At 30.9% G+C, this 21,557-nt stretch overlaps 4 protein-coding genes across 10 annotated transcripts in view; 1 reads left to right on the top strand and 3 right to left on the bottom strand.

The window, feature by feature from the left end:
* Window positions 1-21,557, bottom strand: part of LOC114180280 (receptor-like protein EIX2) — a 54,977-nt gene that overhangs the window by 16,991 nt on the left and 16,429 nt on the right. The window lies entirely within an intron of this gene.
* Window positions 5,254-6,636, bottom strand: LOC146887175 (receptor-like protein EIX2). Its single transcript, XM_085672698.1, has one exon. The coding sequence runs from the start codon at window positions 6,628-6,630 to the stop codon at window positions 5,482-5,484; it is 1,149 nt and encodes a 382-aa protein (XP_085528824.1). The 5' UTR covers window positions 6,631-6,636; the 3' UTR covers window positions 5,254-5,481.
* Window positions 10,505-16,169, top strand: LOC146887174 (uncharacterized). 7 transcript variants are annotated; one of them, XM_085672704.1, is made up of 8 exons: window positions 10,505-11,057; window positions 11,153-11,229; window positions 14,326-14,432; window positions 14,837-14,873; window positions 15,120-15,227; window positions 15,351-15,406; window positions 15,659-15,705; window positions 15,829-16,169. In XM_085672704.1, exons 1-6 carry the CDS (start codon window positions 10,995-10,997, stop codon window positions 15,373-15,375), a joined length of 417 nt encoding a protein of 138 aa, XP_085528830.1. In that variant the 5' UTR covers window positions 10,505-10,994; the 3' UTR covers window positions 15,376-15,406; window positions 15,659-15,705; window positions 15,829-16,169. The 7 variants fall into 7 exon arrangements, with proteins under 7 accessions (XP_085528830.1, XP_085528832.1, XP_085528825.1 ...); XM_085672699.1 differs by having other exon boundaries at window positions 10,512-10,758; window positions 10,950-11,057; window positions 15,351-15,705; XM_085672702.1 differs by having other exon boundaries at window positions 10,805-11,057; window positions 15,351-15,464; window positions 15,579-15,705.
* Window positions 16,705-17,220, bottom strand: LOC146887173 (receptor-like protein EIX1). The gene has a single exon (XM_085672057.1). It carries the CDS (start codon window positions 17,218-17,220, stop codon window positions 16,705-16,707), a length of 516 nt encoding a protein of 171 aa, XP_085528183.1.

Raw genomic sequence — 21,557 nt, 5'->3', positions numbered from 1 at the left:
TATTTTATTTTATTTATTTTTAATAATTTGTTGTTGTTTTTTGAAATTTATTTATATTTTAATTTTTAATTTTTAATACATATTTAAAAAAAATTAATTTATATATATGTATATGTATATATTTTTTAATTTTGTTTTTATATAATAAATTAGAAAAAATAATATTTTGAAATAAAAATAATTAATTTTCTAATACATCTACATCTATAATAATATAAGAGGATATCTTTTTTATGTCCATATTTTATTATTCTAGTTTTACCATTATTTATTATTTTAAAAATTAATTATTTTATAAATAGTTTATTTTTAACCGTTATCCTAAAAATTTATGTTATCTTTAACAATTATTTTAAAAACTTCTTTTGTACACATATTTTATTTTTTTAATTTTACATTTTAAAATTAATTTAAAAATTATTTATATATTTTTTATTAATTTTAATTCAAATTTCTACGAAAGTTAGAAAATACAAAGACACTTATTACGTCTGTATTTTTACTAGTATTTTAAATATATAATATGTCGAAATTCAGTTATATTTTAACATTCGGTACTTTTTTTAGTTGTGTATATTAGTTTGCAGGCCAAAGTTAAAACAAAGTTAAAACGTTATTTTAGGAATTTTAGAAAAATTTGGGAGTTGTTGAAGGTGCTGATAGAAACGGCTAAAACTAATTAGGCCACAGTGTTTGACAAAAGTCCAATATACTTCTTGAATCTCGGGGAAAGGAGCTAGACAGACATAATGCCCCAGTACATTAGGCCGTGGACCCAACGTTGTTCCAAAAGCTTCTAAACATCTTCTTGCATTCTTCGTTACATTACAAATTTAGTTCTATTATAAACTAATGAATTAATTTGATACATTTATTCATACGATTAATATTTATATAATTCATAATTTTTTATATCAATATTTGTATTAATTACGACGATGTGTTGATTTATTTTTTTAATGTTTTATTTATAAAATACAGATGAGTTGCTCTTTAATCTCTATTGTTTATTTTCTTCTTTATTATCTATTATTCTAACTTTTATTCGCTTTATTTCACAATACGTTATCAGTATGATGCTCCAATCAATTGAGGGTTATTGGAAGCTTTTTCTCTCTAAAGACAGTGCTCTGCGTGTCTCAATCCAGACTCTTTCTAATCCTTTCTCAATTTATAATTTTACCTCATATTCTTCCTCTTGTTATAAAAATTGTTTGACTTTATCAAATTTCATCTCCGTCTTATTATTTTTTTATTTTTATTATAACGGTGATTATTATTATTATTATTAATTTGAGGATTATTATTATTATTATTAATATTATTATTTTATGTGTTAGTTCTAAACACGCGAAACGTTGCAAAATTTGGATTTGTGACGCTTGATATTACAAGAAAGAATTCCTTATATTGGGATTTAAGAATTTAAATGTTGAAATACATTTAGATGCAATGGATATTGGGATACCATTAAATAAAGAAATAAAGCATCTAAGCAACTAATTACTCATGCGACAAAAATATTGTGAAAAGAGATTTCACAAATATTATGAATTTATTTCATGCCTATGTATGGCTGGCTAGACAAAGCAATAAAGCTTTTTGATAAAAATCATGAGATCCGCCTAATCTGCTCTATTCCCATAAGTGAATGCAACAATAAATATTATGAATTTATTTAATGTCTTCGTATGACTGAATCAAGCAATGAACTTTTGATAGAAAATCATGAAACATGTCCAAATTGGTTCTGCTCCATTCCCAGAAGTGAATGCAGCAACATTTGATTTATATTTTCATGACCGTGATCGTGATATTAATTACGGACATGGTTATAAAGAAAATTTCAAAGACACATTTTGTCACCAGAAGTGACACAATAATGTGAGAAAGGGAAAAGGAAAATGTGAAAATATTGACAAAAAGATGAAAGTATATATTATCATTACGATGGTAAAGGCCATTTGAGTTGTACTTATTGTACACCAAAGCATCTTATAAATAACGAGAAGAACATAGAAACAAACTTTGCTTATGAAGATGGTGATTCTGATTATGGCCATATGGATGATACTCATCTTGATATTATTATTTTCTTTGCTAAAGAAAATGGAAACATTAATCACCTCATTGATTATGAGAGTGTTTAAAAAAAATCTCATTGATATTTACGTTTATATTGAAAACGAATGTTTGCACTAGTACCAAAGGATATGTGTCTTAATGATAGTGCAACAACTTATACAATTCTCAAGAGTAATAAAATTTTCTCTTGTTTGATAATGCGAGAAATCAATGTTAGTATTATTTATAGTACTACAAATATATTTGAAGACTCTAGAAGAGCTATTATTCTTCTACCAAGAAGTTGAATAAAAACTTATTGAGTTTCAAGGATATTTGTCTAAATGGATATTATATTAAGACAAACAATGAAAAAGATATGAAATATCTTTATATCTCTACGATTGAGTTTTAAAAAAATGTATATTGGAGAAATTATCAACATTCCCTTATGGTTTATACTACACGTATATTAGTTCCAAAGACATGTTTGAAGTGTGGTAGGCCTATTGGTTCCAAAGATAAAAATTCTTGAATGAGAAAGGGAGCTAAAATGCAAAATGAACTAATCGAAAAGGTTGAAATCCCAAAAGATTCATTTGACATAATTAATGGTTTGGTTTCAAAAGAACCTCAAGTACCTTAAATTGTTGAAAATGATGAGATTTCAATAAATTATGTCATGAATCATATAATATGGAACCCAAATGAAGTTAACATTGACGAGACTACTACTTATAACATAGCGATGAATGCTATGAATGACAATAAGGATCAATAAGCAATGATCATTGAAGATTGTCGACAAAGAAAATATTGGCCAAAATGAAAATATGCAAAGAAGCATAATTATATTTACTTGCTAAACGAAAGGTTTTTGGACGTATAGTTCGCGCACCTGAAATTGTGAAACTCGTTGGGTACATATGGATTTTTGCGCAAAAATCAAATTAAGAATGATGAAATTGTTAGATACAAAGCATTTGGCTGCTCAAGGTTGTTCACAAAACCTTGTATTGATTTGTGAAAAAACATATTCACTAGTATTGGATGCAACAACATTGCACTATTCGATTATCCTAGTTGCACAACAAGGTTTGCATTTACATCTAATGGATGATGTTACAACCTATTCGTACGGTTCTTTTGAGAAACCTTATATTGATATGAAAATCCCTGAAGGATTTTATTTGCACAATAAGACAAATTCTAAAGAGGGTTATTTAATAAAATTGAACATGTTCTTTTATTGATTAAAGCAATCAGGACATGTGTGGCATAACCGTCTTATTGAGTACTTATTAAGAGAAGGATGTAGAAATGATCCTATTTGTTCTTGTATTTATGTGAAAAGATCCAAAAATGAATTTGCTATAATTATTGTTTATGTAGATGACATAAACATCGTTGGAACTCCTAATGAGCTCACAAAGGCAATTGATTACTCAAAGGAATAATTTGAGATGAATGATCTTTGAAGGACAAAGTCTTATTTGAAATTAGAAATTGAGTATTTAAATAAAGATGTTTTTATACTTCAAGAAACTTATACAATTAAGGTGCTTAAAATGTTCTAAATGGACAAGTCATGTCCATTATACACTCCAATAGTTGTGAGGTCATTAGATGTTGATAAAGACTTTTCTTAGACCTCAAGAAAATGATGAAGATTTTCTTGATCCAGAAGTACCATATCTTAGTGTCATGGAAACACTAATATATCTTGCTAATTATACTCGATCTAATATTGCATTTGCTGTAAATTTGTTAAGCAAGATATAGTTCTTCAACTACAAGAAGAAAAGTGTTTGGAGTAAAACATATACTTCGTTACTTTAAGGGTACTACGAATATGAGCTTATTCCATCCAAATGATTCAGATTCAGACCAATGGGTTATGTATATGCATGTTATTTTACATATTCTCATAATGTCACAATGGTTGATCACAAACAAGATGTTTGTTTACATGTGGTAGCACAATGGTTTCATGAAGGTATATGAAACAAACCATAATAGTAACATCGCCTAATCATATAGAATTACGAGGAAAGTTGTGAATATGTTTAGTTAAGGTCTATAATTCAACATGTGCAAGAAACTTGTGACTATCCCCAACAAAGATGGAATCAACAACCATATATGAAGACAATAGTGTATTGTTCAATTGAAAGGGTGATATAGATATCCAAAAATTCATTCATGTGAAAATATGGCAGGTCTATTTATGAAGTTTTTGTCAAGAAGAACTTTTGAGCAAATGATTCACAAGTTCGGACCCCGTCACCTTAATGATGTAAGTTTACATGAGGGGGAGAAATAGAATGTGATGAACAATATTGTATTAAAGAATACAGAATGTTGTACTCTTTTTCCTTCACTAGTTTTTTTTTTTATCCCAAAGGGTTTTTCCTAGTAAGGTTTTAACGAAGCACATTCTTTTATCAATGGGAAATCAATGGGGAGTGTTATGAATTAATGATTGTCCATTGATTTGATACATTAACTCATATGATTGATACTCATATGATTCATTACTCTTTATGTAAATATTTATATTAACTAGGTTTATTTGTTTCCTTTATGGAGTACATGTTGTATCTATAAATAAGACTCTTCCTATCAATAATAAGACACAATTGCTCCATATTCTCTATTTCTTCTCTTCTCTATTATCTATTATTCTATTTGTTATTTGCTTTATTTCATAACAACTTCAGAGTTCTTACAAATAAGAAGTAACAAAAAAACAATGCTAAAGATGAATTATCGGATGTCACAAATATAACCAGTAATTGGACATGAAACAACATTACAATATATTATATCATAAAATACAACCAAATCATAACAAGTTTCTGGAAACAAGATTTTTCAATTGATTTCTTACATAACAAAATATTGTAAACGACAAAACTAAATAAATATTTTGCCCTTGTGCAACCCAACATTGATTTCCTCCCTAATCCAAAGTGTGTAGAGCATCTGCAACACCTGCATTCTTTTTTTAAACAAAAATTAATTCGGTGCATTACAAGAAAAAGACATAATATATTTCAATATATGTAGGAGTTTTGAAGTTGCAGGATTTTGGAATCACCATCTCAGCTAATAACATGAACTCTTTCGTTTTTGTTTCTCAGAAATCCTTTAACGACAAATTAAGGACTAATTCTTCTACTTATTTAGTATCTAACTCTTTCATACCTTAGGGTTAATTTCGTTATCTGATTATATGCTTAAAGACTAAGGTTTTCTGTTAACCATGTTTTCCAATGGTACTAATCAAGTGTAAGAGATTTTTTTTTTTTTTCAAGAATTTAGTTCAGTCATTAATAATAAAAACAAGGAATATCATAAGGAAGTTGCAACATACCTTCTTGCCTCTGAGCTATGAGGACTACTTTGTTGCATTCCCTATAACCATTCAAATATATAATTTATCAGTCTGTTCACAAATCTCATGTAATCCTTTCTCCAAGGATGCCAAAGTAGTATTGGCCCTAATAAGCCCCAAAATCCAGTAAAGAATCCTATTCCCATGCTCATGTATAATGCCTCGTAAAAGACACTGTCTTTATCACCATTGATTGCTTCAACTTCTGGGAACTTTACTGTCCTTTGATCTCCATCTCCAGGATAACTTTTGTTCAGTTGAAAACCACAAAGATCTCTATTTCCTTCAAAACTATAGCCTTCAAAGGTTTTGAAATGTCTTCCTCGTGGGATTCTTCCTGAAAGAGAGTTGTGTGATAAATCTAACATGCCTAGATCATCAATTTGAGAAAGAGAAAAAGGAATTCCTCCACTGATATGATTTCTTGATAAGTCAAGGGATTCCAGTGAACTTAAATTTCCCATCTCAGAAGGAATTTCTCCGCTTAGATAATTTCGAGATAAATTTAGAGAAACTAGCCCAGCCAAATATCCAATCTCTTTTGGTATTTCACCTGTTAAATTATTACTTGAAAGGTCAATGCTCTTAAGTTGTAACTCTGGATCCAAAAACCACAGTTCCACACCTTTCCACATACATGTTATTTTAAGTGTATAATTATCATAATTGGATGGGAAATAATGATAAGGTTCATGGTAAGTAAGATTGATAGACCAATATATCTGATTTATAATTGCACCTCTGTTGATGATCTTTTCAGACATTGCTGTCAAATTCTTTAAGCATGTTGGAATACCTCTCGATAAGTAATTCCTTGAAAGATCCAACGAATGAATATGCTTCATATAACAGAGATTAACTGGAAGGTGTCCACTGAAGTGATTCCCTCGCATGTTCAAGATTATCAATTGCTGCATATTTTCTCCAATCCATGATGGTATTGGACCAGACAACATATTTTTACTCACATCCACCATAATTAAATTACTGCAGTTCTTCAAAGTGGAAGGTAATTCACCCATTAGGTTATTGTTTCGTAAAACCAAGACTTCCAATTTAACAAGGCTGCCCATGGACACAGGAATGTTTCCTGACAATTTATTGTTGCTTAAATCAAGAAACAATAACCGATCAACATATTTCCAACAGTTTGGCAGCTGTCCCTTCATCTGATTGTTTGATAAATCGAGAGAGGCCAAATTCGCATATGTGATTTGATCACATAAGAATGAAAACAAATTTGAAAATTTATTTTGGAGAGCTTAAGCTTTGAAGCTTGCACTAAAAAGGGTGGAATTTTGCCTTCAAATTGGTTTGAGTGCAGAAATATCAACGGCTTGTGAAGAAACTTCAACGATATACTGGGAATTGCACCACTAAGATTATTGTTAGACATATCTAACCTTCCCATATTTTGCAAGTTGTTCCAAAACCAGTCTGGTACGGAATCATTAAGCTTGTTATTAGAAATATCAAGCAGCCTTAAGGAACTTTGAGTCTGAAGCCAACTTGGAAATGTCGGGCCCAAATTACAAGAGCCTAATGCCAACGATATTAATTGGAAAGGAGGAACCCAAGTAGGACCAATTTTTAGTGACAATGAGTTATTTTGTGTTAGGAATCCAAGTGTGAATCTAAGTCCCATTGACCATAATTGAGAAAGTAGAGCACCATATAAGGATCAAAGCCCATAAACCCATTGCCTTAAGGTTTTGGGTTGAGAGTGGTGTCAATGTCTTATGTGGTTGGGCTCAGGTCTCATTGGTGTTGTGTCTCCCCAATGATACCCCTCCTTATAAACCTGACAAGTGGTATCAGAGCTGATGGTTAAAACCGACTCAGACGAGTGCAGTATGATCCTAGTATCGAAAGTCTTCCTGGCAAGGGTCCCAGGTAAGGGTTCCAGGTAAGCGTGTCCCGTTAAGAAGAACGGCGGTACAGAAAAGGACAGAAAATGAGTACTCGTGGTTGGGCAGCTTCCGCTGGAGGGCAGCTTCCGCTGGAGGGGGAGTGGTGTCAATGCCTTATGTGGTTGGGCTCAGGTCTCATTGATGTTGTGTCTCCCCAATGATACCCCCTCCTTATAAACCTGACATTTTGTAACTCCACTACACCATTTATTGTTTTTAGTAACATTTTCCTGGTTACGTTTATTTAAAATGTTAGCATAGATATATTTCTTCATACTATTGTAACATTTTTCCTATAAATGTTACTAAATGTTAAAATTAACTTAACTTTTTTTCCTTTTTTTTTACTTGTTTACTTTGTTTTTCCTTTATAGTCTCGTTTCTTTTACCAAAGAATATTTTCTTTTCCCTCTCGTTGCCAAAACATCCAAGCTTTATATTCTTTCTTCTATCCTGATTTCGAAGAGGGTTTGATCTCCTAAACTGAAGTTAGATTCTAAAATACTCGATCGATTGAGTGTTGTTCTTCCATGACTACGTTATTCATAAATCCTAATTTCAATTTGACCCAAAATTTCTTCCCTCTAGCGTCGCATTGAAGTGAGATCGAGGACCGTCCTCTATCTTCGAGGGTTTCTTCCATCATCTTCAAACTCCACCATGAACACCAGGAGCAAGAGAGGTGTCGCGCTAAACATCATCGTCCGTGCCGTTGTCAGAGATGTCGCCGACAACGACACAAGTTATCGTCTCCTTCCACCATCCTTCAAAATCTCGTGTGAGGTTTCTCTTCTTCCTCCACTTCAAACCTGCGTCTCTACTCTTGGACCAACCATGAGAGACCAAACTTCAGCTTCAGTGTGTGAAGATTTCACTCTGAATGTCGATTAAACATCGTTATTGTGAATTTGATTCTCAGTACATGCTTTATTTCATTTTTCTTTTTAAATTTTGTGTTTGTTCCCCTAATTTGTGAACTTCTCAATGCTTCACGTTCTTGTCGTTGATGACAACCTCGTTGATAACAAGGTCATTGTCCACCCCTCCCCTCCTTGCCCAACTAATTACAATAAATAAACGTGCTTATTCATTTTCTAAAGATTTCTATTAGATATTTGATGAACTGTTAATATTAGTTTCCATTTAATTATCATATTCATAATATTTTCTTTTAAACTCTAATTTTTTGATATCTATAAGCAAACAAACTTTTCTAGTGTTGAGGTTATGCCTCTTCTACCAGAGGAATCTATGGATGTTGAAATTCCCGAGGAGGACCTGGATATTAATTTTTCAAGAGCAGGTGGAAAGGGTGGTTAGAATGTCAACAAGGTTGAAACTGTAGTTCATATTTTGTTCGCTGCACAGGTTCTTTTATCTCCTTTAGGATTTATTTATTTATTATTTTGTTAAGCTCCTTTGGGAATTGTTTGATTCCAATAGTATATTTTCCTGGACTTACTACATACCTTTTTGAAGTACTCTTCCATGTTGCACTGGACAATATGCAGTTTACTTGCTTCTCGTAGTTTCAAATGCATCAAAAATTCTAAGATAATGATAACTCAAATATATTTAGAGACACTATACTTCCAAAATAATTTAGTGTCCAATCACTTTAATGAACCAAAGTTTCAAACATATGCCGCTAATTGTTCCTCTTTGAGAATTCTTATCCCCACTATAACCCTTTCAGTATGACCAAAATCTAGAAGTAGTCATTTAGGAAACTAATCTATAAGCACAAAGTGATCCCAACAATGTGCAGGAAGCTAATAAATACAACCTTCTTTGTTTGGAACACATATATGATAATTGAACTTGAAGTTGTTTGTGGTGACTTTCTGAATTTTCAGTTATGATTACTTGGTTTGTGTTAAAGCATTTTATCAATCATTTATTTTTTGCATTGCGCATTTACATACATCTAAAAAATCAAAATACTGCGTTAACGGTACTATTTAGTGTATTTAGACTTTTGTTCAAGATGGACTCCGCTTGATATTTGGTATGGACTGTGTATGTCTAGGTTCACTAAATATATGGATCTAAGACTACTAATGCTTTTGTTAAATTTTGAGGGTCAATTGAGCCTTTTCTAGTCTGCATCCAATTGAAACGTGTTTTTAATTGCGAGTTTTAACATTAAACAACATGGTGCAGAGGAGAGATCACAATTGGAGAATAAGATCAGAGCTTTAATTCGTTTGAAAGCCAAGTTATTGGTTATAGCTGAAGAGCAGCGCACATCAGAGATTAAGCAGATTTGAGGGGATGCAATCAAGGCTGAATGGGGGCAAGAAATACAGAACTATGTATTCCATCCATACAAATTAGTTAAAGATGTAAGAATAGGGTATGAAACCACATATGTCATCTCTGTAATGGATAAACTTGAAAGGGGAGAAGAAATATGGCCATCACTTGTTGCAGCCATTGAAAGATCAGCCATTTTATTGATCATCTTCTCACCGGACTATGCTTCTTCTCGTTGGTGTTTAAAAGAAGTTCTCAAAATAGTTGAATGTAAAGATAGATATGAACGGATTGTAATTCCTATTTTCTGCAAAGTGGCACCCACCGAGGTAAGACATCAATCTGGAAGTTACGAAAATGCATTTGTTAACCATGGACTGAACTATAGGAGACAAGTGCAAATGTGGAAAGATGCTTAGAAAAAATTTGCTGATTTATCTGGAATTGAATCCTCCAAATTTAGGTAAGCTCTTCTTTTTCCTTAATTGTTGTTCCCTACTTTCTGGTTGTAGTGCTATATGTTTGAACCAACACCGACACCAAGTATATCTTTCATCACATTTCATAGTAACTTCCCTTGATTTCCGTTCCTATGGGAAATTTGTATGAGAACATATCAACATATAAATAATTATTTCACAGCCAAACAAGAAGCTTGTACATATGGGTTACACACTAGTAATAGAACCAATCAACGACATCGATTTTAACACACACTTCATGTCTCTTTATTGTGTCGTATAGAAATGATGCTGAGGTAGTTAAAGAAATTGTGGATCTTGTTCTGAAAAGGTTGGATAAACACATTGTCTATATATAACTTATATATATAACTTTGTCTATATATATATATATATATATATATATATATATATATATATATATATATATATATATATATATATATTTTTATATTGTAAGGGTCAAGCCATACTATTGTAAGGATATATATAGATTGTAACCTTTCTGAGAATGAAGGAACAATAGAATTTTATGAAAACACGTTCATGGAGATGGAAAACCTTAAAATACTATTTAATAAAAGTGAATCTACATTTTGCAGAGGTCATGTTTACTGAAGATCAAACATATAATAGCCTAGGAAGGCGCATATTTGATGTCTACATTCAGGTAAATTATCTCAAACTTTTGTAGTTTTGATGTCTACATTCAGGTAAAAGCACAAATCCATGGTTTCTGGTTATGAAGTACTAATTTGATATGATGAGTTTTGAAAAGAACTGAGAAAATCCAAAATGCAATTCTAAAATTGCATTAAAGGGTATAAATTTTGTATATTTGTTGATGGAGATTGGTATCAGGTGTGTTTATGGCATCACAATCGAGCATGATAGCATGTGGGTCTCATGACAGTGGCTTCTCTTCTGATAGGATTAAGATGCACACTGTTCAAAGTCACAATTGTTCAGGTCATTTTCCCTTTAATATTTTTTTTATTTTTTTTCTACTTTTCAGGTCATTTAAAGGTAAATAGTTTGCATGATCATGATCTTGCATGTGGCAGGCAGCTCTACCTCAGGGAATTGTTCCTTTTGTTTTTGCCAAAGAATATAATGTTCATCCAGCTGTTTTAAGCACAGGGTAAGTCTTCCTTCAAATATCTCTGAATACATAAACATAAATATATTTATTTATATAAATTTATTTCTAGAGACTATATTAAATGGTCAAAAATTAACATTATAATTCGTGTAAACGTTTATTTTCATTTTTTTCTTAAAATATTTATCAAAAAATTTGTTAAAATAAAACACATAATATCACTACAAAAAAAATTGAAATTACCGACGGAATTTTACCGACGGATATATTTCTGTCGGTAAATTTGAATTACCGACGGATTTTATCGACGGATTCTCAAATTTTAATTACCGACGGATTTTTCCGTCGGTAAAAAAAATTTCATTTACCGACAGAAAAATCTGTCGGTAAAATCCGTCGATAATTCAAATTTTTTTTACCGACAAATTTACCGACGGATTTTTCCGTCGGTAAAAGAAGCGGGAAATTTCCCGCCCAAATTTGAATTACCGACGGATTTACCGACGGAAAAATCCGTCGGTAAAAGAAGCGGGAAATTTTTGTCCTAATTTGAATTACCGACGGATTTATCCGTCGGTAAAAGAAGCGGGAATTTTCTCGCCCAAATCTCACCTTATAAGAAGACGAGGAGAAGAAGAAAATAAGAAAAAGAAGGAGAAGAAGAAGAAGAAGAGAAGAAGAAGAAGAGAAGAAGAAGAAGGAGAAGAAGAAGAAGAAGAGAAGAAGAAGAAGAGAAGAAGAAGAAGAGAAGAAGGAGAAGAAGAAGAAAAAGAAGGAGAAAGAGAAGAAGAAGGAGAAGAAAAGAAGGAGAAGAAGAAGAAGAAGAGAGGAAGAAGGAGAAGAAGAAGATGAAGAAGGAGAAGATGAAGGAGAAGAAGGAGAAGAAGAAGAAGAAAGAGGAAGAAGATGACAATGGCGGCGGCGGCGGCGGCGGCGACGGCGGCGACGGCGGCGGCGGCGACGGTGACGACGGCGGCGACATTGACGGCGACCACGAAAAAAAAACGAAAAAAAAATTGAAAGAGGGAGGAGGAAGAAGATGAATAGTGTAACTAATTTACCGACGGATTTTTGGTAATTACCGACGGATATTTAGGTCGGTAATTACCGACGGATATTTTCCGTCGGTAATTACCGACGGATTTACCGACGGATTTTTCCGTCGGTAATTACCGACAGATTTACCGACGGATTTTTTCGTCGGTAATTACCGACGGAACATGATTTCCGTCGGTAAAATTTTACAGACAAGCATTTTACCGACGAATTTTTGACCGTCGATGATCCGTCGGTAATGTTGATTTAGCGACGGATTTTGGCCATTACCGACGGATTTTGACCGTCGGTAATAATGGTTTTTCTTGTAGTGTATATATATATATATATATATATATATATATATATATATATATATATATATATATATATATATATATATATATATATATATATATATATATATATATATATATATATATATATATATATATATATATATATATATATATATATATACACACACACACGTGTGTCTATTATAAATTTCACATATATTTACAATGGTATATGAATTGTTATAGCCGTCAGTTATATAATCATTTAAAAAGTTATGTATATTTCTTTTATAATTCAAATGTGGTTTAATGTTATAATTTTCTGGGTATGTCAAACTTTTACGAGCACACTACTTAGTATATTTTTGTGCAAAACAAGCTTAAGCAATTTAATTATAGAATGTTTTCATATTGTATCTCTCTCATGTATAAAATTCACCTGATTTATAAACATTTTCTGGCAAGTTATTTAGTATTAAACACTATTTATCCATCAAAGTGAAATAAGTTAGTCACTACAAAAAAAAAAAATTTAGTAGCAGTTATTTTGTAGCGATACTCCTATTTCCAGTTTGTTTTCTTGATCAACATGAAACTAAATTAGGTTCCAAGTAAATGGAAGCCCCTGGATTCAAGAAGAGAAGTCATAAACTATCATATTCATACCTTGTTGACAACAAAATTTTTAAACTCCTTGTAAATGGTATTTCTTTCATGTAAAAGTTCTATCAGGCCATGTCTAGCTACTCTTATTTGTATAATTTTTTAGGATTCTTGTTAAGGCTTGTTTCCCTTTGTATTTCACAACCTCTCTTACATCTTATCCCCACTCCAAAATGAACTTACCTTAAAAGGCTATGATTGTTTTGGGCAGGAATCTGAAAGCTAATGCAGCTGGATTAACTCAACAAAACAATGTGAAGCCTGTTTCATATGCCAACATTCCCAAGGCTAAACTAGAACATCCTTTGGGCTCACAATCAAAACTTCCAGAAGGTTCACGGGAAGTATCTATGCCTCAATCTTCGTCAGTTTATTTATTTACATATCAATCTATGCCTCAATCTTCGTCAGTTTATTTATTTACATATCACGAGCAGTGATAGTAATATTTGTCTTTATTTACATATTTTGTATGCCACTTAATTAATACAAGTCCATTTTGATATTTATACAGTTACAATTCATAATTTTAAGAGTAAAATAGGTTTTCACGAATTCCCACATCTTATTTAATTTCAATGATAAAAAATTTTCTGAACTGGTGTCTCATTTAGGGGTCTCATCTCATTCACAATTTTCAGTTGTTTATTTAGACTAAAAGATTTTGGTCCCTTGACCCTTCTGGAATGTTTTCACGAAATCATTTTCAGCATTTCAAGCTCTTTTTTTTTTTTTTAAATATAAAACTAGTTTCTATCTTGAAATTCTCTTTTGTATACTCAAAGCTAAAGTCTAAATTTTTATTCAGGGTGAGGTGCTTAATAGAACATATTACATGTTTTGTGCAATTCTCGTTCATTTTTCATTCTTCGTTGAAAGGTAGAACATTTAATCTTGGATCAATCTTTAATGGGGTTCCTCTTCTAAATAGGGTTGCTTCACTCTACAGTTGCACTGTGATTGTCCACCGTTTTCTGGTTTCTCTTTGGCTGAGTTTCGCTCATCTCTGAAGAAATATGGCTGCCAATTTCTGGACATCATCTCATTAATATGTTTCATCTCCTCCCCAAGATTCCTTCTTTCTCTCTGTGTGCATTTGTGTTGTAATTTGGTATTCTTGGGGTTATGAACCTTGCAGCAAGCATCTTCTGGACCAGGAAGATGTGGATATGGTGAATACACTTGACAAGGAAAAAGGTATCACACTGGAGGATTTTAAGCTCATTAAGATGCATATGGCCAGTTGTATGATCTCTTTTTCTATGTCTTTCTTCAATTTTTATCATACTTTTTATATATATTCCCCTCATGCCACAACACTGTTTTTGTTTTCTCTAACCTTTTGTTTCTGGCTATTGCTTATGATTATCGTTCTTATACTTGTTGATGTGGTGTCCGATTCTGAATTTCTAGTTGCTGTTGTCATCCTTAGTTTTGAGTGCTAGAACTGGTTTCGGAGGGAATTTCTTTTGATGCTTTTATGTTTTTTTTTTCTGCATGTTGTTGTATATACAATGTTCTGAAAGATGTTTATAAAGAATAAATCATTAGGGCTATCGCTATTGATATCCTTCGTCAGCTTTAGAAGTGTTTGATTTTTGTTCTTTATCTGTGCTGAATTTCTTCTTTTTCCTTTCTTGCTTGAGCAGATATTTTGAAATTGGCACAAGTAAAAGTGAGACAGAGGTGTGAACTGTATTTCTTGAATAGGCACAAGTCATCTCTTTTATGTTTATAATTTATAGGACAGAAAAGTTCTTTAGCAAAAGGTAATTGCAAATAACTTATTCTGTCATGATGATAACCTTTGTGCTTCACCTTAAGGACTTTCAATGTACAAAAATGAACTCTTGCATGCAACATGAATTTTCTTATGAGCCTAAATTTAGGGTATGCAGTTAAATTTACAGTCTTTTTTTGTTTAATTGACAGAGCTAAAGGGGTTAAAACTGCAAATGGGTATATTTACCTTACGACAAATCAAATAACTTCAACAAAGCCAACAAAATTGGAGAAGGAGGGTTTGGTCCTGTGTACAAGGTAATTTGGATAATATGGCATACCCCCTCAATTATTATGAGTCTATTTTAATTGAAGATATTACTTTTGAGGGAAAAATCAGCATTCCAACCCAACAACTATATTGCATTGCTCCATATGCAGGGAAATTTATCAGATGGGAAAATAATAGCAGTGAAGCAGCTTTCTTCCAAATCAAGGCAGGGGAATGTTTTGTATGCATGATATGATTACACTATGAAGCAATAAACCAGAGAGGTTATTAAATTGCAGACCTTGTTGAATCAGATTTAGCCAAGTATAGTTAATGATTAAAAAGCAATTGAGGATGCAAAAGTTTGAGCAATTAACACGTTTCTTAAATCAATGTAGCTCATAGAACTTGTTTTGGGCAGTGGATACATATATCATGTGTGCATCATAGGGTCTGATATGTCCATATCACCTTGCAGGCCGGTCTACTCAGTGCTTACATTATTAAAACGCTTTATATTGGCAGGTATCATGTTGAGAGAATTCTTTTTTTACCACCATTATTGTCGTTGAGTAGTTACTATGATAGTATTCCATTGTTTTACACTCTATATGCAGTTAACATGAGCTGAATTCTCAAACTTTTCAGGTGGATAGGTTGAAGATGAAAGCTTAGGCATGCAGAGAATATTTATAGAGCATTGGAAAGGGCTTTTAACACGCCATTGGGAGCTTTGCCTCGTTTTCCTCCATATCTCCCTCTATACGATAGCATATCACTACAAAAGGGAGACATTTGATGCATATTGCAAGTGGTTGGTGTCTAAAAAGGTTGGAACAATGAAAGTAAACAAACTTGAAAGGATAATTTGTTCAGGATTTAAAATGACCTTAATAAGTTGGCCATCTGTTTTTTTTAAATTGTTCTGGTTTGGCACTTGTGAACTTGAGGCTCAACTTGACATGGTTTTGACATGAGGTTTCAGATTACATGGTTGCTCTTGTTTTGTTTTTGAGAAATACGATACATTACTAGTATTTCTATGTTTTAACATAATTTTATCAAAAATAAATAGCAAAATAGATTAGATTGCTGAATTTTCCTTATGTGTAGCAAGTAGATAAATTAGTAACAATTTTAAAATGTTACAAAAAGATAATTTGTAACATTTTTTAATTGTTACAAAAAGACAATTTGTAACATTTTTTAATTGTTACAAAACAAGATTATTGGTAACATTTATTGAAATGTTAGAATATATATAGAGGTAACATTTTTTTTAAATGCTAGAAAATGTATTGGTAACATTTTCCAAGTGTTACAAAAAACTAAATTTGTAACATTTTTCTAATGTTAGTAAAGACACTAATTAGTAACATTTTTAAAATGATGCTAAATATACATAAAAATGTTGCTAAAGCCTTTTTGTAACATGTACTATACACAACATGTGTATAAATGTTACATTTGCAAATGGTAACATTTTTTTAGGCTTTAGCAACATTTTTTAAATGTTATTAAAACTCATATATCTAGTAATGGATCCAGAGTCCGTAAATGTGTAAGGCTTCCAATTTCGATAGGAATGCTGCCACTAAAAAAAGAGTTGTAGAGATTGAGATATCTTAAGTTGGTTAGTGAGCCCATGAGTTGCGGGATGTGACTCCCTATGAAAAGATTGTAGCTGAGATCCAAATGTTGAATATTTTGCAAGGCAAACAATGAAGTGACATTCAGTGCACCTCTCAAAAATTGTGATTGTGTATTCGAACCAGGGAGACGAAGGATGGTTACATGACCTGTTATATGGTCACAACGAATGCCTTTCCATTTGCAACAATCTGTACTTTTTTCATCATCCCTCCATGTAGACAGCATGCCATAGGCATCTATGATGCCATGTTTGAAGTTAAGAAGTGCCTGTCTCTCCCTCTCTATGCACTTTATTTCTGCGCTATTCTTGAACCCGATAATGGATCCTGCAGCATGCAACAACAGCAGAAGAAGTGCATAAAACAGTTTCAGATAATAACTACACATTATGTAGTAACTGATATCAAACAAGTAACACTAAAACAGAGGTTTTTAACTATTCATGGCAAAACCAACCAATAGGATTTATATATATGGCTGATAGAGTGGCTAACGGATTAACGTGTATATACTTTATTTCCTTAACTACCCTTTGGTGGTATTCAATTTAAATTCGTTTTTCTTTCTCTCTTGTTTATGCTAATACTTATTTATACTTTTTATTATCTGAGATCATTTCTAACTTTCTTATAAAGTATACAACCAATCAACTGCTTTCTTTTTTATATTATCAAGAGCATTTTTGAAAAAAAAGTAGCAACCTAGTCTTTTTAATTACATTATCAAAAATGGTCACTAGTTGACATGTGTGGTTCACCTTAGAGTACGTTTTGAAAATGTCCCTTTCTAAGAAATGCTTGATTACAAAAAACTTTTAAATTTGATGTGATTGCATTCCTTGCACGCAAATGATAATTAGGTGATTATTATTTCTTTTATAAAATTTCATTTTTTGTGTTTGTCATTTCAATTCATACTCTTATCTTGGTAATACCTTCTTATATTCTTTAATCTAGTGGTCAGGATTGAAAATGTGTAATATCTTCATTATAGAATAAATTATTGATAATTCAATGTTTTAAATAATATTGTTTACTCCTGAAATTTTAAACATATTTTACATAACGGTTTTTATTTTTTTCCCTTAACATAATTTTTTTACATAAATTTTATGAAAAAAAAGGTAAAATAATATATGATGTGAGATCCACTTTTTATCTCTTAAGTTGAGCCCAGGTGAAGTGATTAGGCCCAAGTCAGCCCTCTAGCTTTTGGCATTTTCAAAAAAATTGTTAAGCTTTTCTACCATAGCTCATCCTCCAAAATTCTTTACTCTTCATAGTTCTTTTTGTTCCTCTCTAATTCGGTTGCTTCTACTCATTCAAACAGAAGTTGAGCTAGGGTTAATGCGAGCTCCTACGTCGAGCTCACCGAACATTTTTCTTCCATGTAAGTAAATCCTCAACTTTTGTTCCATTTTCGTTTTCTGTATCTAAGCTTTAGTTACATGTTCAACTGTGAACGGGTTTCCTTTTCATCCTTCTATGTTCTGTTTTCAGCTCCTTAAGCAGTTCCAGGTTCTGGTGTTCCTTCCTCTTAGGGTTTCCCTCACAGTAGTTTTTGTCAAGGTAAGGGAAACTAGAGTTTTCACGTTCTCTTGAAGTATCTTGTATGTTTTGTCTCTATTTTATGTTTAAGATGCACATTTGATGACTATGATTATACAAGAATGAGTCTAGCTGTAATTTGTGTTGATTTCTTGGCTTGCATGTGTGAATAGGAGAGAACCCTGTTGTTTTCGTAGGTTCTCATTACAATGTTCAAAGAGGTCTTTGATGTTCGTTGTTCATGTTTGTTGTCTTTATTTGTTTCTTCATCATTTGTTCACCATTTAAAAAGCTCTCATACTTTTGTGTTTTCCCACAGTGAATCCAACCATTGTTGTTGGACCCAATTCTCGTTTAAGACTATGTTCCCAAGTTTGCATTTCCTTCATCTGAACCCTAAAAATGATATGATGATATGTTTGATTTATTTCTTTTTGTATATGTATCGCAAAAGCATCAAAATCGCATGAAAATCTATTTCAGTACTAGTTCTCAATTTTTACCTATGTTGCTTGTTTCTAGTTCATCTAGTGATATTAAATTTTATCTAATTTTGAAGTTGTTTAATACAGTGTGAGAGTTACCGAAAGATTTAACGAATATCTATTCCTTTATTTATTTTTTATAAACTTATATTGTTATGGACTTTGATTTTAGAGACAATGAAGTCTAGTGTTGATGTTTATGCTCTAGTTCGTAATCGAAATCAAGAGTTTTTTTTTTTTTATTTCACCTTTATATGTTTTGAATCGAAAACCGAAATACAATGTTGAAAAAATCAATGCTAAAACCCTTTCTTGCGCTAATGTCAATATCAACTCACTTAGCGATAACTAGGAGACACGTTTAATGAAATACTAAGAATCAAATAAGTTGGTCCTGTTAATAGACCGAAAGAAGGATAAATAATTGACTTAAAAATAGAGTTTCAAAATTAAAAGATGAAACGAATACTCTAAAAACTATTTGTTATTGTGCTGAAATAAATTTGTTAATTATTATGGAATGGGAAAATTATAAGTCCATATAAAATAAAACACATTATTTTTTCAAAACTCTTACAAAGTTTACATCGAATATATCAATGCGCTATTTTTATTTTTTTAATTTTTGTAAGATCTTTTAGCACCATCATTTTATTATCCGCTCCTCCACACCACTCTATTCTTATGACAATGATGGTCTTTCTCAAGCGATGAGATTTCAGTAAAACAAGGAATGTGAAAGTTTAATTTGTCTTTATACAAAATTTCTGCAGAGACTTTTCAAAATCTTTGTAATTGTTTCAAATTCCAAATTTGTCTTTATACAAAATTTCTGCAGAGACTTCTCAAAGTCTTTGTAATTGTTTCAATTTCAAATTTAATGTGACAACACATTCAATTTTCCAAACAATTAAAAGATTTAGGAAACATATTTTAGGAGAAACAAATGCAACTATATATATTTTAAGAACTATAAAACATATTAATTCTTTTATATATAGAGATAATTAGATAAATAAATAGATTAAGATAGACAGATTTAGAGAAAGTAAGTAGTGAAAATATTATACGGTGATAAAAACATTATTGTTATATATCAATAAATATTATATATCAATAATTGATATAATTATTATTACGAAAAAGATTATTGTTATATATCAATAAATAAGTTATATATTATATTCATTGCAAAAATATAGTAATCATAACAACTTTTCAGCAATATTTTTCATTGTATATTTAGAAAAATTGTCCTATAAATTCTTATAGAACTAGTTAGGTGTCATTTCAAATTATCACCAAAATTTGTCTTTGCATGAAATTTCTCCAAAGACTAAAACATCAAAGTCTGTTCGTTTGTTTTACGTTTAATTTTTTGATGTGGTTCCCTATCTTTCTGACCCACAAGAAAAGCTAGAAAATGTATGATACAACAATCATGTTTGTGCTAAATCAATATATATTGTTATTATTTGAAAGTAATAATATGTTTGATAAGTATACATAATTTAAACTATAATATATGATGAAAAAATAATATATCAAATTCAATATCAAATTATTTAAGTAATATATAATATTTAAACTAAATAAATATACGAGTATTTTATATATTACAATAAAAAAACTGCTGCTTGTATTATTATAAATACCATTAAAAATACCATTGATAATAAAGTAATTGAATTTTGGTCTTTAATTTTGGAAACAATTTAATAGTCTTGAATTTCTAAAATAATTGCTAAGTTCGTGTATTAAATCTGAATTTGTTGTACTTCTATATCGGTTTTATTTAATGTCCTCAACTACTTTAGCAAGACTTAGACCCACCTTCATTTTCAATTTTAAAATTAAAAAAAAAATCTAATTTAAAACCAATATAAATCTAATTAATTAGATTAGATTTAAATTCCAAAAATATATATTCAAATTTAAAATAAATTCATAAAAAATTAGATCATCATAGATTGAATCTCAAACCCCTTGATCACAACTACAGTTTGATGCAAATTTGAATGATATGCGTCGAAATTTTAACGGAGAAATGTATATGATCAGTGTTCTAACGCAAAGCGTGGGGATGCTAGTTATCTTCTTGTATTCTTCTTTACATCACAAATTTACGTCGGAGTTACAAATAAGAAATAACAGGAAACTACGTGGAAGATAAATTCTCGAATAGGAAAATTATATTTTAACTCTTATTTCTTTATTCTCATTTTTTATTTTTTGATGGACTTAGTGTGGATCATTAATTCTAAAAAAAAACAATAGTTCATTAATTAATGACCCATGTTAAATTATATTAAAAAATAAAAAATTAAAAAAAATGAGAGTCATACAATTATTGTCTATGGGATACCACACATATAAGTAGTAATTGAATAGGAAACAACATTACAGTATACTAGTATACGTACACTAGTATACGTACAGGTGTTGTTGCGTCGGTTTGTACACATTTTTTAAATATGCGTGATATTATATTAGTAGATGATGATAATGTAACGTTTTTAAATTAATATATAAAATAAAATTATATTTGTTTAAAAATAAAATGAAATATATAAAAAAAATGAAAGAATATCTATTAATAAATAAAGAAAAAGAAAAAAAAAGTAAAAATAGATCATTTTTTAAAAAAAGTATATAAAATAATGATCAATTTTTAAAAATTTAATAAATAATT

The sequence above is a fragment of the Vigna unguiculata genome, chromosome 4, assembly GCF_037176805.1.
Source record: "Vigna unguiculata cultivar grain cowpea cultivar isolate G323 ecotype 2 chromosome 4, ASM3717680v1, whole genome shotgun sequence".
Taxonomy (NCBI): domain Eukaryota; kingdom Viridiplantae; phylum Streptophyta; class Magnoliopsida; order Fabales; family Fabaceae; genus Vigna; species Vigna unguiculata.
The sequence above is the reverse complement of the archived record's forward strand: the minus strand, read 5'-3'. Positions and strand labels throughout refer to the sequence as shown.

Excerpts from the sequence above, each read along its gene's own strand:
- LOC146887175 (XM_085672698.1), bottom strand. The coding sequence starts at position 6,630 with ATGAAGGGACAGCTGCCAAACTGTTGGAAATATGTTGATCGGTTATTG.
- LOC146887173 (XM_085672057.1), bottom strand. The coding sequence starts at position 17,220 with ATGTGTAGTTATTATCTGAAACTGTTTTATGCACTTCTTCTGCTGTTG.
- LOC146887174 (XM_085672704.1), top strand. The coding sequence starts at position 10,995 with ATGACAGTGGCTTCTCTTCTGATAGGATTAAGATGCACACTGTTCAAA. Across the intron at positions 11,230-14,325 it reads CCAGCTGTTTTAAGCACAGG|CAAGCATCTTCTGGACCAGG; the intron begins GTAAGTCTTCCT and ends TGAACCTTGCAG. Across the intron at positions 14,433-14,836 it reads TAAGATGCATATGGCCAGTT|ATATTTTGAAATTGGCACAA; the intron begins GTATGATCTCTT and ends TTGCTTGAGCAG.